At 40.9% G+C, this 14015-nt stretch overlaps 1 protein-coding gene across 2 annotated transcripts in view; it reads left to right on the top strand.

The window, feature by feature from the left end:
• Nucleotides 1-14015, top strand: part of SH3D19 (SH3 domain containing 19) — a 195023-nt gene that overhangs the window by 121450 nt on the left and 59558 nt on the right. For both annotated transcript variants that reach the window (XM_010372515.2, XM_030916386.1), the window contains exon 3: nt 9596-9636. In XM_010372515.2, coding sequence (XP_010370817.2) covers nt 9596-9636 — 41 coding nt within the window. The remainder of the gene's footprint in view (nt 1-9595; nt 9637-14015) is intronic.

The raw sequence follows: 14015 nt of genomic DNA, 5'->3' as shown, positions 1-14015 counted from the left end.
GGCTTCAAACTGACCTAATTTCTAAGTTTTTAGAAATGTCATTTAATTAATGTTTTGATCATTTTCAGATGCTTAAAATATGTCTTTGTTTTTACATTTTAAAATGACCACTATTCTCCCTTACAGTAGTTTTATTTTAATCTCGTAAAGAATGGAGAGAAACAAAATCATGGTTCTCACCTTTTTTCTTTCCCTTCTGCCTTCTAAACACACCGATTTTTCATATGTTTTAGAATTAATAGTAGGGTTTTATTTTTTACAGAATATTGCACTGGTTAATTGAGATGAATATGCTCTCATTTGAAAATATCACATGTTAAGGTTAAGGCATCTTCCCAAATGGTCACATGCATGCACACACCCCTTTGTTTGTGACATTTGTTGCTAACCTAGTTCCAAATATTAACTGCTTTTGGAACATTTGAATTTTCGTGCTGATTTTGATTGCCACATCATCAGTAGATATTAGACACCCAGGCCATGCAACTATCCCTTCTGACGAATTCAAAGTAAATTAGAAGGCTGGGCGTGGTGAATTGTGCTGCTATAAACATGCATGTGCAAGTATCTTTTTGGTATAATGACTTATTTTACCCTAAGGTGCCCAGTACAATGCCCAGAATAGCATAGGCATTAGATTTCTTGGTTGAAAATTAGGGTTAACTCTTTTTCTTTTTTTTCTTTTTTTTTTGAGATCGTCTCACTCTGTCACCCAGGCTGGAGTGCAGTGCGCGATACCTAGGTAGATACCCAGGAGTGGGATTGCTGGATCAAATGGTAGTTCTCCTTCTAGTTCTTTAAGGAATCTCCACACTGTTTTCCATAGTGGCTGTACTAGTTTACACTCCCACTAGCAGTGTCAAAGTGTTCCCTTTTCATTGCATCCAGGCCAACATCTATTATTGTTTTTGATTTTTTGATTATGGCCATTCTTGCAGAGTAAGGGAGTATCACATTGTGGTTTCGATTTGTATTTCCCTGATAATTAATGTCGTTGGCCATTTTTCATATGTTTCTTGGCCATTTGTATATCTTCCTTTGAGAATTGTCTATTCATGCCCTTAGCCAACTTTTTGATGGGATTGTTTGTTTTTTACTTACTGACTTGTTTGAGTTCCTTGTAAATTCTGGATATTAGTCCTTTGCTGGATGTATAGATGGTGAAGAGTTTCTCCCACTCTGTGGGTTGTCTACTCTGCTGATTATTTCTTTTGCTGTGCAGAAGCTTTTTAATTTAATTAAGTCCCATCAAGAAAAATAGATTTTATGTTCTGATGAGAACCAACATATTGGAGTATTCAGTATATGTTTAATTTTAAAAAAAACTAATACTATAAATAGCAGATTTTTCTAGGTAGTGATAAGCTAGTATCTTTTCTCCTTCCCTTTTCTCCCTGAGAATTTTTTCGTCCCTGGACAGAGGGCTTTTACTTTGTGTTTTATGTTTTGTTTGTTTGTTTTTGAGACAGGATCTTTCTCTGTTGCCCAGGCTGGGCTGTGGTGGTGCCATCCTGGCCCACTGCAGCCTCGAATTCCCAGGCTCAAGCCTTCCCCCTGCCTCAGCCTCCCAAGTAACTGGGACTACGGGTAGGCACGCACCACCACATCCAGTTAATTTTTTTTTTTTTTGTAGAGATAGGGGTCTCACTATGTTGCCCAGATTTGTTTCTTATTGTACGTATAGATGTTAAGACTCTAAATATGGACTGTGATGTAGAAAACATCTGCCTTTGACGTTCCTTTTTTGATATGACCAAATGATTCCTGTTTGAATTTCCACCCAGCTTCCTGTGTCCTACTTTCTCTTGCCAGGCAGTGTTCCCCTGCCAGTCTGTCTGTGGCAGCAGCTTATACTAGGTTTTCCCCAAACGTTCTAAGGAAGCGTCCGAAGGGATGTGTCACCCCTTTGCATATATATAGTTTTTGAAACCAGGATGACAGGTTTGAGAAAATTCTTTTTTCTTAAGAACTTCTCTTCACATATTTTAAAGTCATTGTTAAGCAGGGAGTAGGGTGTAACTGGATGAGTCAGTTGTTTTTCAGAAACTTTTTCTTTACATATGATCTCAAGTATTTTATGGCACGGAATCTGGGCGTGTCAAGAGGACTTCTTAAATTGCCTCAATTTTTTAAAATTTGCTGTAATTATTTTTTTAATTTAGGATTTATGTGCAACATCATTCCAACATGTATATGGCCTGAGAAGGAGATTATATTCTATAATTAGTAGAGGAACTAATATGTAAAAATACCTCTCTGATAAAAGATTAAAAAAATATATAAATGTTCTAATTTTAAGAAAAACAGAAATTCAAATCATAAGCTCTTTTCTTATCTACAGGCTTCTCACTAGACCACGAGCACCAATGGACAGGCTCCATGTCCTAGTTAATCTTCTTTCTTTGGTGCCCAGCACAATGCCCGGAATAGCATAGGCATTAGGTTTCTTGGTTGAAAATTAAGATTAACTCTTTTTTTCTTTTCTTTTCTGTTTTTTTGAGACAGAGTCTCACTCTGTCGCCCAGGCTGGAGTGCAGTGGGGTGATCTGGGCTCACTGCAAGCTCCGCCCGCAGGGTTCATGCCATTCTTCTGCCTCAGCCTCGCTAGTAGCTGGGACTACAGGCACCCGCCACCATGCCTGGCTAATTTTTTTTTTTTTAATAGAGATGGAATTTCACCGTGTTAGCCAGGATGGTCTTGATCTCCTGACCTCATGATCCGCCCACCTCGGCCTCCCAAAGTGCTGGGATTATAGGGATTATAGGCGTGAGCCACCGCCGTGCCTGGCCTGTTTTTTTTTTTTTTTTTTTTAAGACAATCTTCCTCTGTCGCCCAGGCTGGAGTGCAGTGCACAATCTTGGCTCACTGCAACCTCCACCTCCCAGGTTCAAGTGATTCTCATGCCTCAGCCTCCCAGGTAGCTGGGATTAGAAGCATGTGCCACCACGCCTGGCTAATTTTTGTATTTTTAGTTTCACCGCATTGGCTAGGCTGGTCTCAAACTCCTGCCGTGAGGTGATCCACCCGCTTCACCCTCCCAAAGTGCTGGGATTAAAGGTGTGAGCCTCCATGCCCAGCTGAAAATTAAAGTTAACTCTTAACAGTTAAATGCACATTAATCGTTTGATGAAAAATAAAGAAATCATCAGCTAATAAGACAGAAGTTTAGCCAGGCACAGTGGCTCATGCCTGTGATCCCAGCATTTTGGGAGGCTGAGGTAGGCGGATCACCTGAGGTCAGGAGTTCGAGACCAGCCTGGCCAACATAGTGAAACCCCATCTCTACTAAATTGACAAAAAGTTAGCTGGGTGTTGTGGCAGGTGCCTGTAATCCCAGCTACTCGGGAGACAGAGGCGAGAGAATTGAAAAAGACAAAAGTTTGAAAAATCAATCTGTAGATGTTGTGGATGCTTCAAACTGAAACTACCATATATGTGTCTATATTTTATCTCTTATTTTTCTCCTGGCATTTAATAGACACCTCTTTAGACCTGTGCTATCCTTTTTATGCCTTTTACCAACAAATAACTCCTAATCATAAAAATTAATCCTACTGGCTGGGGGTGGTGGCTCATGCCTGTAATCCCAGCACTTTGGGAGGCCATAGTGGGTGGATCACTTGAGGTTAGGAGTGTAAGACCAGCCTGGCCAACATGGTGAAACCCTGTGTCTACTAAAAATACAAAAAAATTAGCCAGGCGTGGTGGTGGGCGCTTGTAATCCAAGCTACTTGGGAGGCTGAGGCAGGAGAATCACTTAAACCCAGGAGGCAGAGGTTGCAGTAAGCCGAGATCATGCCACTGCACTCCAGCCTGGGTGACAGAGCTGAGCGACAAAAAAAAAAAAAAAAAAAAAAAAAAGTTAATCCTACTATACTGCTACACATCTAGAAAAGAGAGGATTAGATTTTAGCCCTTTTTGTCTTTTTAGGTTTTCTGTATAAACTCTTTCTATAGATCACTTAGGTTGACTGTGGAGGAAAGATATAACCCCAGAAAAGGTTTATTCTGGTTATTAATTCCTTGGTTCATTCAACAGGTGTTCATTGAACACAGTTATACATCAGACCCACAGTTCTTAACCTTTCTGTGTTCACATTTGAAAGGGTTAGATTCTGTGCTCATATGTTGCCGTAAATGCCACATTTCTTAGGTGCTGGGTTGACATGCACCATACCTCTTCCCAAACCAAGTTGTATCTGTTCCACGTCATGTAACATAACCCACTCAGACAAGTTCCATCTGATTAACATCACTGTATGTTACTGTATATTACACATGGTTTGAAATTTAGCAGTATACCAGTGAAGAGTTTGTGCTGCTTGTTGCTTGGGAACTACCAGAGTCTTAACTTATGAAGAGACAGGTTCTAAAGAAAGTGTACAATGAGAAAACCAAATTGCAGAATTACTTCCAAAATTCTGTTAATTGATACTAAAAGTACAAGATTTATTGCCAATTTAAGTGCCTTGGTGAAGTCTACTGCACCATCTCTAAATAAGTTCAACCTGGCCAGTTTTCCATTAGGAATGCTATTCTTTAGTTAACACCAAATGCTCATCAAGATGACATTTTGTATTTAAAAAACAAAAAACAACAACAAAAAAACTACTTTAAACATTAAACCAAACACTTTTGATAAGACATGCATATAGTGAGATGTAACTGGCAATTGAGTCCAACAAAACAAAACCAGCAGCAAAATTATCCCTGGGGATTTGCTTATTAAGTTGATTATAGGTGGAATAACTAGTACTATTTAAATTATAATATTTCTTTCTCTCTGTGAGCAGAGTTGAGTTCACATTAGTCCAGTAGTGGGCACATGTTACGTGATACATTCTTTCTCCTTGAGAAGCTTGCAGCCTAATTAGAGAGTCAAGACAGGAATGTGTGATTAAAAACAAAAAGAAGAAGAATTGAGAAGGACGGGGCAACGTATTCTGATTTTTAAACTGGCTGTAGTTATAAATAACATAATTGAAAGTCTTTTCCAAGATCTTTGAACTTTTTTGTGGAATTTCTTTTTTTTTTGTTTTTGTTTTTTTTGAGACGGAGTCTCGCTCTGTCGCTCGGGCTGGAGTGCAGTGGCCGGACCTCAGCTCACTGCAAGCTCCGGCTCCCGGGTTTATGCCATTCTCCTGCCTTAGCCTCCCGAGTAGCTGGGACTACAGGCGCCCGCCACCTCGCCCGGCTAGTTTTTTGTATTTTTTAGTAGAGACGGGGTTTCACAGTGTTAGCCAGGATGGTCTCGATCTCCTGACCTCGTGATCCGCCCGTCTCGGCCTCCCAAAGTGCTGGGATTACAGGCTTGAGCCACCGCGCCCGGCCGGAATTTCTTTTTTAATAGAGTTCAATATGAAACTAAATATACATAGCTACTTGATCAGCATGCCCATTTTCTGGGAAACATCCTGAGAAGGATGACCTAAAGGAACAGAGGTCTGTGTTTTCAATGGGGAAAATATAGTGTTCACAAAAGCTTGTAGGTTTGTTTTGTTCTCTTGGTTTTGTTGCTGCTTTGGCTTCATAGGAGATTGGGTATATGAGAAGTATGTGTTGTGAAACTCAGAATGATTGTAAATGGTAAATAATAATTCTGCAGAAATGCAAATCATTTAAATGTATAAGGTAGGGTTATAATAACTATAGGTTAACTCACTGGTGATGGCAGGATAGTCCCAAAAATTTCAGCCATATATATTGTGAACCACAGAAACGTTTATATTGGAAAATAGGGTAGAAAATTTAACATATCTTGAGACTCTAATATGTGCCCAGTACTGTGATATATATTTCACAGAGTTTTCTTATTCAGTCTTAGCAACAAGCCAAAAGATAGGCATTAGTATCCTCATATTACAGATAAGGAAACAATTCCAGCAAGTAAGTAAATTGGCCAGCTCACACAAATAAGAAAACACCTCTAACTGACTACATATTCTGTACACTTGCCAGGCGTGATGGCTCACGCCTGTAATCCCAGCACTTTGGGAGGCCGAGGTGTGCGGATCGTGAGGTCAGGAGATCAAGACCATCCTGGCTAAAATGGTGAAAACCCGTCTCTACTAAAAATACAAAAAAATAAGCCGGGCGTGGTGGCGGGTGCCTGTAGTCCTAGCTGCTGGGGAGACTGAGGCAGGAGAATGGCATGAACCCAGGAGGCAGAGCTTGCAGTGAGCCGAGATCGCACCACTGCACTCCAGCTTGGGTGACAGAGCGAGACTGTGTCTCAAAAAATAAATAAATAAATAAGAACAGATTCCCTACTCTTCCAACAGTTGTACTGCCCCAGTGGATATATCATGCTTTCTACTTATGTGCCTTGTGCAGGAGAACACCTCTTTTTAAAACCAGCAGATCTTCCAGGCTTGTTCACTATCACGAGAACAGTACAGGAAAGACCCACCCCCATAATTCAATCACCTCCCACCAAGTTCCTCCCATGACACATGGGAATTGTGACAGTTAAAATTCAAGATGAGATTTGGGTGGGGACACAGCCAAACCATATCATGTCACCCCTGGCCCCTCCCAAATGTCATGTCCTCACATTTTAAAACCAATCATGCCTTCATAAGAGTCCCCCAAAGTCTTAATTCATTTCAGTATTAACTCAGAAGTCCACAGTCCAGTGTCTCATCTGAGACACGGCATGTCCCTTCCACCTATGAGCCTGTAAAATCAAAAGCAAGTTAGTTACTTCCTAGATACAATGTGGGTACAGGCATTGGGTAAATACAGCCATTCCAAATGGGAGAAATTGGCCAAAGCAAAGGGGCTACAAGCCCCATGCAAGTCTGAAATCCAGTGGGGCAGGTCAAATGTTAAAGCTCCAAAATGATCTTGAAGCTCCAAAATTATCTCCTTTGACTCACATCTAAGTCATGCTGATGCAAGAAGTGTGTTCCCATGGTTTTGGGCAGCTCCACCCCTGTGGCTTTGCAGGGTATCGCCTCCCTCCCAGCTGTTTTCATGGCTGGCATTGAGTGTCTGCAGCTTTTCCAGGAGCACAGTGCAAGCTGTCAGTGGATCTACTGTTCTGGGATCTGGAGGATGGTGGCCCTCTTCTCCCAACTCCACTAGGCAGTGCCCTAGTAGGGACTCTGTGTTGGACTCTGACCCCACATTTCCCTTCTGCGCTGCCCTACCATAGGTTCTCCTTGAGAGCCCCACCCCTGCAGCAAACTTCTGCCTGGACATCCAGGTGTTTCCATAAATCCCCTGAAATCTAAGTGGAGGTTCCCAAACTCAATTCTTGACTTCTGTGCACTTGCACGCTCAACACCACATGGAAGCTGCCAAGGCTTGGGGCTTGCACCCTCTGAAGCCACAGTCCAAGCTCTATGTTGGCCCCTTTCAGCCACAGCTGGAGTAGCTGAGAGGCAGGGCACCAAGTCCCTAGACTGCACACAGCAGAGGGACCCTGGGCCCAGCCCATGAAACCATTTTTTTCTCCTAGGTCTCAGGGCCTATGATGACAGGAGCCCCATGAAGACCTGTGACATGCCCTGGAGACATTCTCTCCATAGTGTCTTGGGGATTAACATTTGACTCTTTGTTACTTATGCAAATTTCTGCAGCCGGTTCGAATTTCTCCTCAGAAAATGGGATTTTCTCTTTTATCACATTGTCAGGCTGCAAATTTGCCAAACTTTTATGCTCTGCTTCCCTTATAAAACTGAATGCCTTTAGGCCGGGCGCAGTGGCTCATGCCTGTAATCCCAGCACTTCAGGAGGCCAAGGCAGGCAGATCACGAGGTCAGGAGATCGAGACCATTCTGGCTAACCCGGTGAAACCCTGTCTCTACTAAAAATACAAAAAATTAGCCAGGCATGGTGACGGGCACCTGTAGTCCCAGCTACTCGGGAGGCTGAGGCAGGAGAATGATGTGAACCCAGGAGGTGGAGCTTACAGTGAGCCGAGATTGTGCCACCGCACTCCAGCCTGGGCGACAGAGCGAGACTCCATCTCACAGTCTTGGAAGCTTGAAGTCTGAAATCAGGTGTCAGCAGGGCTATGCCCCCCTCTGAAACTCATAGGCGAATTCTTCCTTGCATATTAGCTTATGGAGGTTGACCAGCATAAGGTACAGTCTTTGATGTACCTTGGTTTGGCTCTTCAGATGACCATCTTCTGAGGAACCAGTTAAGTTGGATTGGGGCCCATCCAACTCCAGTATGACCTTATCTTAACTATTTACATCTGTAATGACTCTGTTTTCAAATAAGATCACATTCTGAAGTCCTACCAGTAAGGACACCAACATTTCTTTTTGAGGGAGGATATGTTCAACCTATAACACCTTCCATATTCCATCCATATCAGTACATCTTCCTTCTCAACAAAAGAAACAAAGGATGTTTTAAATTCATAATATTATCCCTGCCAAATCAGTGGTAGTGAGCAAGGAGATTGTGATGTATTCACTAAGAGGGCTGTTACCCCTTCTGTATTACAGATTGAGTATCCCTAATCCAAAATCCAGAATGCTTCAAAATTTGAAATTTTTTGAGCAGTAACATAATGTTCAAAGGAAATGCTCATTAGATCATTTCAGATTTCAGATTTTTGGATTAGGGATACTTAACTGGTAAGTATATAATGCAAATATTCCAAAATAAAAATAAATCCTAAATAATTCTGGTTCCAAGCATTTTGGATGAGGGACATTCCACCTGTACCTTATACCAATCCTTTTTTTCAAGTAGCTGTTTTATAGAAAGCCTTCAAGCACTCTTTTAAAAATCAGTATTACTGTAAACAGTTGTATCTTTATATTACAGTCCTCTCTTTATGGCGTCAGAGACCTCCTAGAGCTTAATCTTTCCCCTTGTATAGCACAATAGTGTTGTTTTAGTCAATTTTGTGTTTCTATAATACCACAAAATGGGTAATTTATAATGAACAGAAATGTATTGGCTCATGGGTATGGAGGCTGGGAATTCCAAGATTGAGAGGCTGGTATCTGGAGAGGGTCTTCTTGTTACCATGTCATCCCATGGTGAAAGGCAGAAGAGCAAGAGAGGAAGCAGGGTGTTGCATAGGAGGGGAGAAAGCGAGAGAAAGAAGCGGGAGAGAGAGACAGGGAGTCTGGGAGGGAGAGGGGAACGTCTCACAAGATTATTTTATTTTTAGGTGGTGATGTTTTAAATTCTGATCTTAAGAAGAAATGCTGTTGGTCCTTAGGTCAAATTGACTATGTAGATAATGTACTTTGATGTGGTATGTGAAGACAGGAATTTCAGTGTCAAACACAAAAGAGCTATAGGGAATAACGTCATTTTGAGCATGATGTAATGCTGTCGAATTACGAGTGGTATCCAGGTTTTCACTGGAAGATACGTAAGCAGCTACGAAAGCAATTTTAAGGCAAAATTTTACTTACACCGCAAATATATTTCCCATAAAACAAATTAAAGGTAATTTTTAAAATTTCCTTAATTTTTGATTTGTAAAGAGGATAGGCCAGTAAAGAATGTATCAAACTTGTGGCTTGGCACCATATTGAATCCCAGAAATGACTCGGCCTTATGAATGACTCTTCTCAAAAGGATTAATGAATGTATAATAAGTTTTCTTTCTTTTTCTAGCCAAGGACCCTTGTCATCCATTAGAGCGGTAATCAAGAGATGTAAGTTTGTTTTTTCCTTCTCTGTATTTTCCTCTGTAATAATTTTAAGTGATGATTTAGATTTCCAGCAGGTGATTGTATTTGACAAATCTACAAAGTACCCAAGAGTAGCTTCTCCTAAGAAGTATTAAAGCATTTCAGACAAACAGCTACTTTTCAGCTTACATTTATTGATAAGCCAGTTTCTCAGAACTGTGTTTTTCTCTTACAGAACAAAGCTGGGTTTTTTTTTCTTAATCCCAAATGTGATAGTATAAATCTGTTTTTTTATTTTTTTAATTTGCCTATCTAGTTTCTGTGATCTAATATAAATTTTATGTAACTATCTTCTAGAGTTAGAGATATCTTACAGGTTTAAGAAATATTAAACCCTGGCTGGGTGCGGTGGCTCACGCCTGTAATCCCAGCACCATTTTGGGGGCCAAGGCAGGTGGATCACCTGAGGTCAGGAGTTCAAGACCATCCCAACCAACATGGTGAAACCCTGTCTACTGAAAATACAAAAATTAGCTGGACGTGGTGGCACATACCTGTAATCCCAGCTACACGGGAGGCTGAGGCAGGAGAATCACTTGCATCCAGGAGGCGGAGGTTGCAGTGAGCCAAGATCGCGCCACTGCACTCACAGCCTGGGCAACAAGAGCGAAACTGTCTCAAAAAAAACAAAAAAAAAAAAAAAAAAAAGAGAAGAAAAGAAAAAAGAAATATTAATCCTTGTGGTTCATTTGTTTCTACAGGTACTCTTCAAAATTTATTTTTTAACTGTGTAAGTGCCTATAAAGACGGGCTTATACTACCACATCAAGATAGAAGTGCTAAGAGTAGAATTCCCATCAGAAAGGAACATTTCTATTTTCTGTCCTTATCTCTTGGTTAAAACTTCAAAACTTGCTATTAGTGTGGTATTTTAACACTTTTTTAAATAAAAGTCTCTGGAAAGGTCTCTTTAAAAATAGAACATGGATTGCCTGTGTTAGAAAAGGATAAAGATAGGATTTTAGATGTTCTTCACATTATTTGGGCTGAGGTTACTGCCCTGAGGAGAATGTGCCCTATTTTTAGAAGCATAACTTGGTTTTTTTTTTTTTCTTCCCCCGAGACAGAGTCTCTCACTGTCACCCAGGCTGGCCTGCAGTGGCACGATCTCGGCTCACTGCAACCTCTACCTCCTAGGCTCAAGCAATTCTCCTGCCTCAGCCTCTTGAGTAGCTGGGATTACAGGCATCCACCACCATGCCCGGCTAATTTTTGTATTTTTAGTAGAGATGGGGTTTCACCACATTGGTCAGGCTGGTCTCCTGACCTCAAGTGATTTGTCCACCTTGGCCCCCCAAAGTGCTAGGATTACAGGCGTGAGCCACCATGCCCGGTCCATAATTTGTAATATTTACTATTAATTTAGGATATTCACAGGTCATGAAGAATATGCATTTGAACAATTCCAGTGAAAATTTTACAAGGTGACAATACAGAAAAATATGCCATGTTTCCCCACTCTGTTTTTTTGCTTTATTGGTGAACTATAAATATGTGGAATGCTATGGTATAGGATGAAAAGAATTCAGATATAAAAATGAAAAATTACTGATAGCCTTTCATGCCTTGTAACCCTTGGGTTGGGGGTGGTAGGCGATGACAGGCAGAGAGATAATTTAAATACAAAATTAGGGTCTAGAACTTAGGTAAGAATTTATTGGCTGGAGATATAACTTAGAGTAATCACGGATATAAGCAAAATCCTGGAAGTAGCCAAACATGTAGGGAGAAAGTACACAGGATAAGAAAGATGAGAAGGGATAGAATCTTGGAGACACTGACATCTGAGGACAAGCTATGCCTTCAAGGGGCGTAAGGCAAAAATGCATGACCCAATGACCCCAGCCCTGCTGTGAAAGGCCTCCTTTCACTGAGTCATATCTGTGGGCTCCTGCCTTTGTTCCCTGGCTTCTTACCTTAACTCCCTTGGATTTCAGGACTTTTTTGTTAGGGAATCACAACCTGTGCCTGACTTCCCATGGATCCCCAAGATGGATCTTGCTCACCTAGAGACCCCTATGCTGTGCAAGGCGCAGCTAAGACATGGGCAATAAAAGCTGAAAAGAGATGGTCAGAGTAAATAAATAAATAAATACATACATACATAAATAACAAGAGACAGCTGTGTTTTAGAGGTCAAAGGTGATTTTAAAAGGAACAGGCTAATCACCAGTAGCTCTTAATACTACAGCCAGGCCAAGCAAAAGGTGCTGAGAACAGGTTCTTGTGTCTGGCGCTTAGGAGGTCAGTGCAGACCCATGAGAGAGCATTTTCAGTAAATATTGAAGTTGGAAGCCACACTTCAGTTTCAACCATGAACAGAATATGTGGAAGTTGGGACAGCTAGGGTAGCCTACTCTTTTATGAAATTTGGTGGTGAACAGGAAAGATATGGGCTGTAGTTTGAGAAGGAGGCAGAATTAAGGAAAGAGGAGATCTGACCATGTTTAGGATGAGGAAGCATGAAGACATTTGTAGGCAGCGGGGAAACAGTCAGTGGAGGGATCAGACTGGAGCCATGAAAGAAGAGAAAACGATGAAACAGGGCCCTAGCAGAGAGAGGAAGGAGGATGTGAAACAAAGGGAAAACCCTTGCTTTGAAGTAGCTGGTGTTTTTTGGTTTTTAACTCAGTTGTCTTTTAATTCTTCTGTCAGTCACTTTGTAAACACTAAAGTAAACTTGTATTCCTGATGTTTAGGCAGGAAGGCCAAACAGATCCTTTCATGATAACATATAAATACAGAATGAGGAACAATTGTGCCTTTTCCTTTTGTTTTCTTCTTTTTGCCTATTCTATAAGAAAAAGCTGTAAATAATTTTTATGTCAGCCAGCCCATTAAAATGTATATGTTACTATCCCATACTCAGTCATCTAACCCTGGCAAGCAGAAAGACTTTATCCCATTTTAAAGTGATATTCCTTAATTGGTTGTAGTTCAACTTATTTCATAATCATTCTGGTTCCAGTCAAGCACTGGGGTCCTTTACTTTGCATGTATTCTTATGAGTCCTGAATATTTTTGGTAAAGTGTTTTGATGTATCCTAATTGGATACATCTAGAATTTTACGTTCTTCCTTTCATTAACTTTTTAAGAGAAAATTATTTTCTGAAATTCAGACTTAGTTAATATTGCTTACCTACCATAAGTCAGGCACTGTTTCCATACATTATAGAATAGCACTCTGCATGGTAGGTGTTGACCCATTTTACATGTGGTAGTGAAACTGAGTCTCAGAAAGGTTAAATGGCTTCACAAGGTAGAGCTGAGATATGAACCTGGCTTCCTGACTTCAAGGCCATTCAGCTTTCCACTCTACAGACGTTCTTGTTATCATGTCAAATGCATCTAACTCTCATACCCTGTCCCAAACAAATGTAGTCAGTAAGTTTCTTATATTATTGTGATTTTCATTGATCTTTCATTCATAGTTCATTGATCATTCATTCATAGTTCTATGGCAAGGGTATGTATAATTAATAATCTTTCTATGTGTTTATTTCTTCTGATATCATTTAATTGATAATTTTGAATTATTTAGATCAAGACTAGCTAGCATCCCCCTCTCCTGGCTCCACATAGAGTTAAACTGCTTCAAGAAACAAACCGCTCCTAGCCTTGCTCCTAAAGGGCTGTTGGACCTGGGATAATTCATTTAACCCCTCTGTATCTCAGTCTCCTCCTCTGTGAAATTTGAGTAGGTTGATCTCTGAGGGCCTTTCCAGGCTTGAGATCCTGCTGGAATTCGAGAAGGTTCTTTATTGGTGGTGATACCGCACATCTACATCTCAACTCTAACATGAATATATTTTGTGTTTAGAATTTAACCACTTGAACTAGAAAAGTTTGACAATATGCCGAGCACAGTGGCTCATACCTATAATCCTAGCACTTTGGGAGGCTGAGGCGGCCGGATCACCTGAGGTCAGGAATTTGAGACCAGTCTGGCCAACATGGTGAAACTCCATCTCTACTAAAAATGCAAAAATGAACCCAGCGCGGTAGTGGACACCTGTAATCCCAGCTACTAGGGAGGATGAGGCAGGAGAATCGCTTGAATCTGGACGGTGAAGGTTCCAGTGAGCCGAGGTTGCACCACTGCACTCCAGTGTGGGCGACAGAGTGAGACCCCATTTCAAAAAAAAAAAGAAAAGTTTGAAAATAATTCTGTGAAATGATAGGATAACTTTTACTGAAAATACTGCCTTTATTCTGTGGCATTAACCCAAAACGTACAAGACTAGCAGCTTGTGGCAGAAAGGTAAAATGGGACATGCTTGTCTATATGGGCACTCTGGCAAATTCAATTTTCCTGGGCAACTACAGCAAATTTGTTTAATCT

Source organism: Rhinopithecus roxellana, chromosome 2, assembly GCF_007565055.1.
Source record: "Rhinopithecus roxellana isolate Shanxi Qingling chromosome 2, ASM756505v1, whole genome shotgun sequence".
Taxonomy (NCBI): Eukaryota; Metazoa; Chordata; class Mammalia; order Primates; family Cercopithecidae; genus Rhinopithecus; species Rhinopithecus roxellana.
The sequence above is the reverse complement of the archived record's forward strand: the minus strand, read 5'-3'. Positions and strand labels throughout refer to the sequence as shown.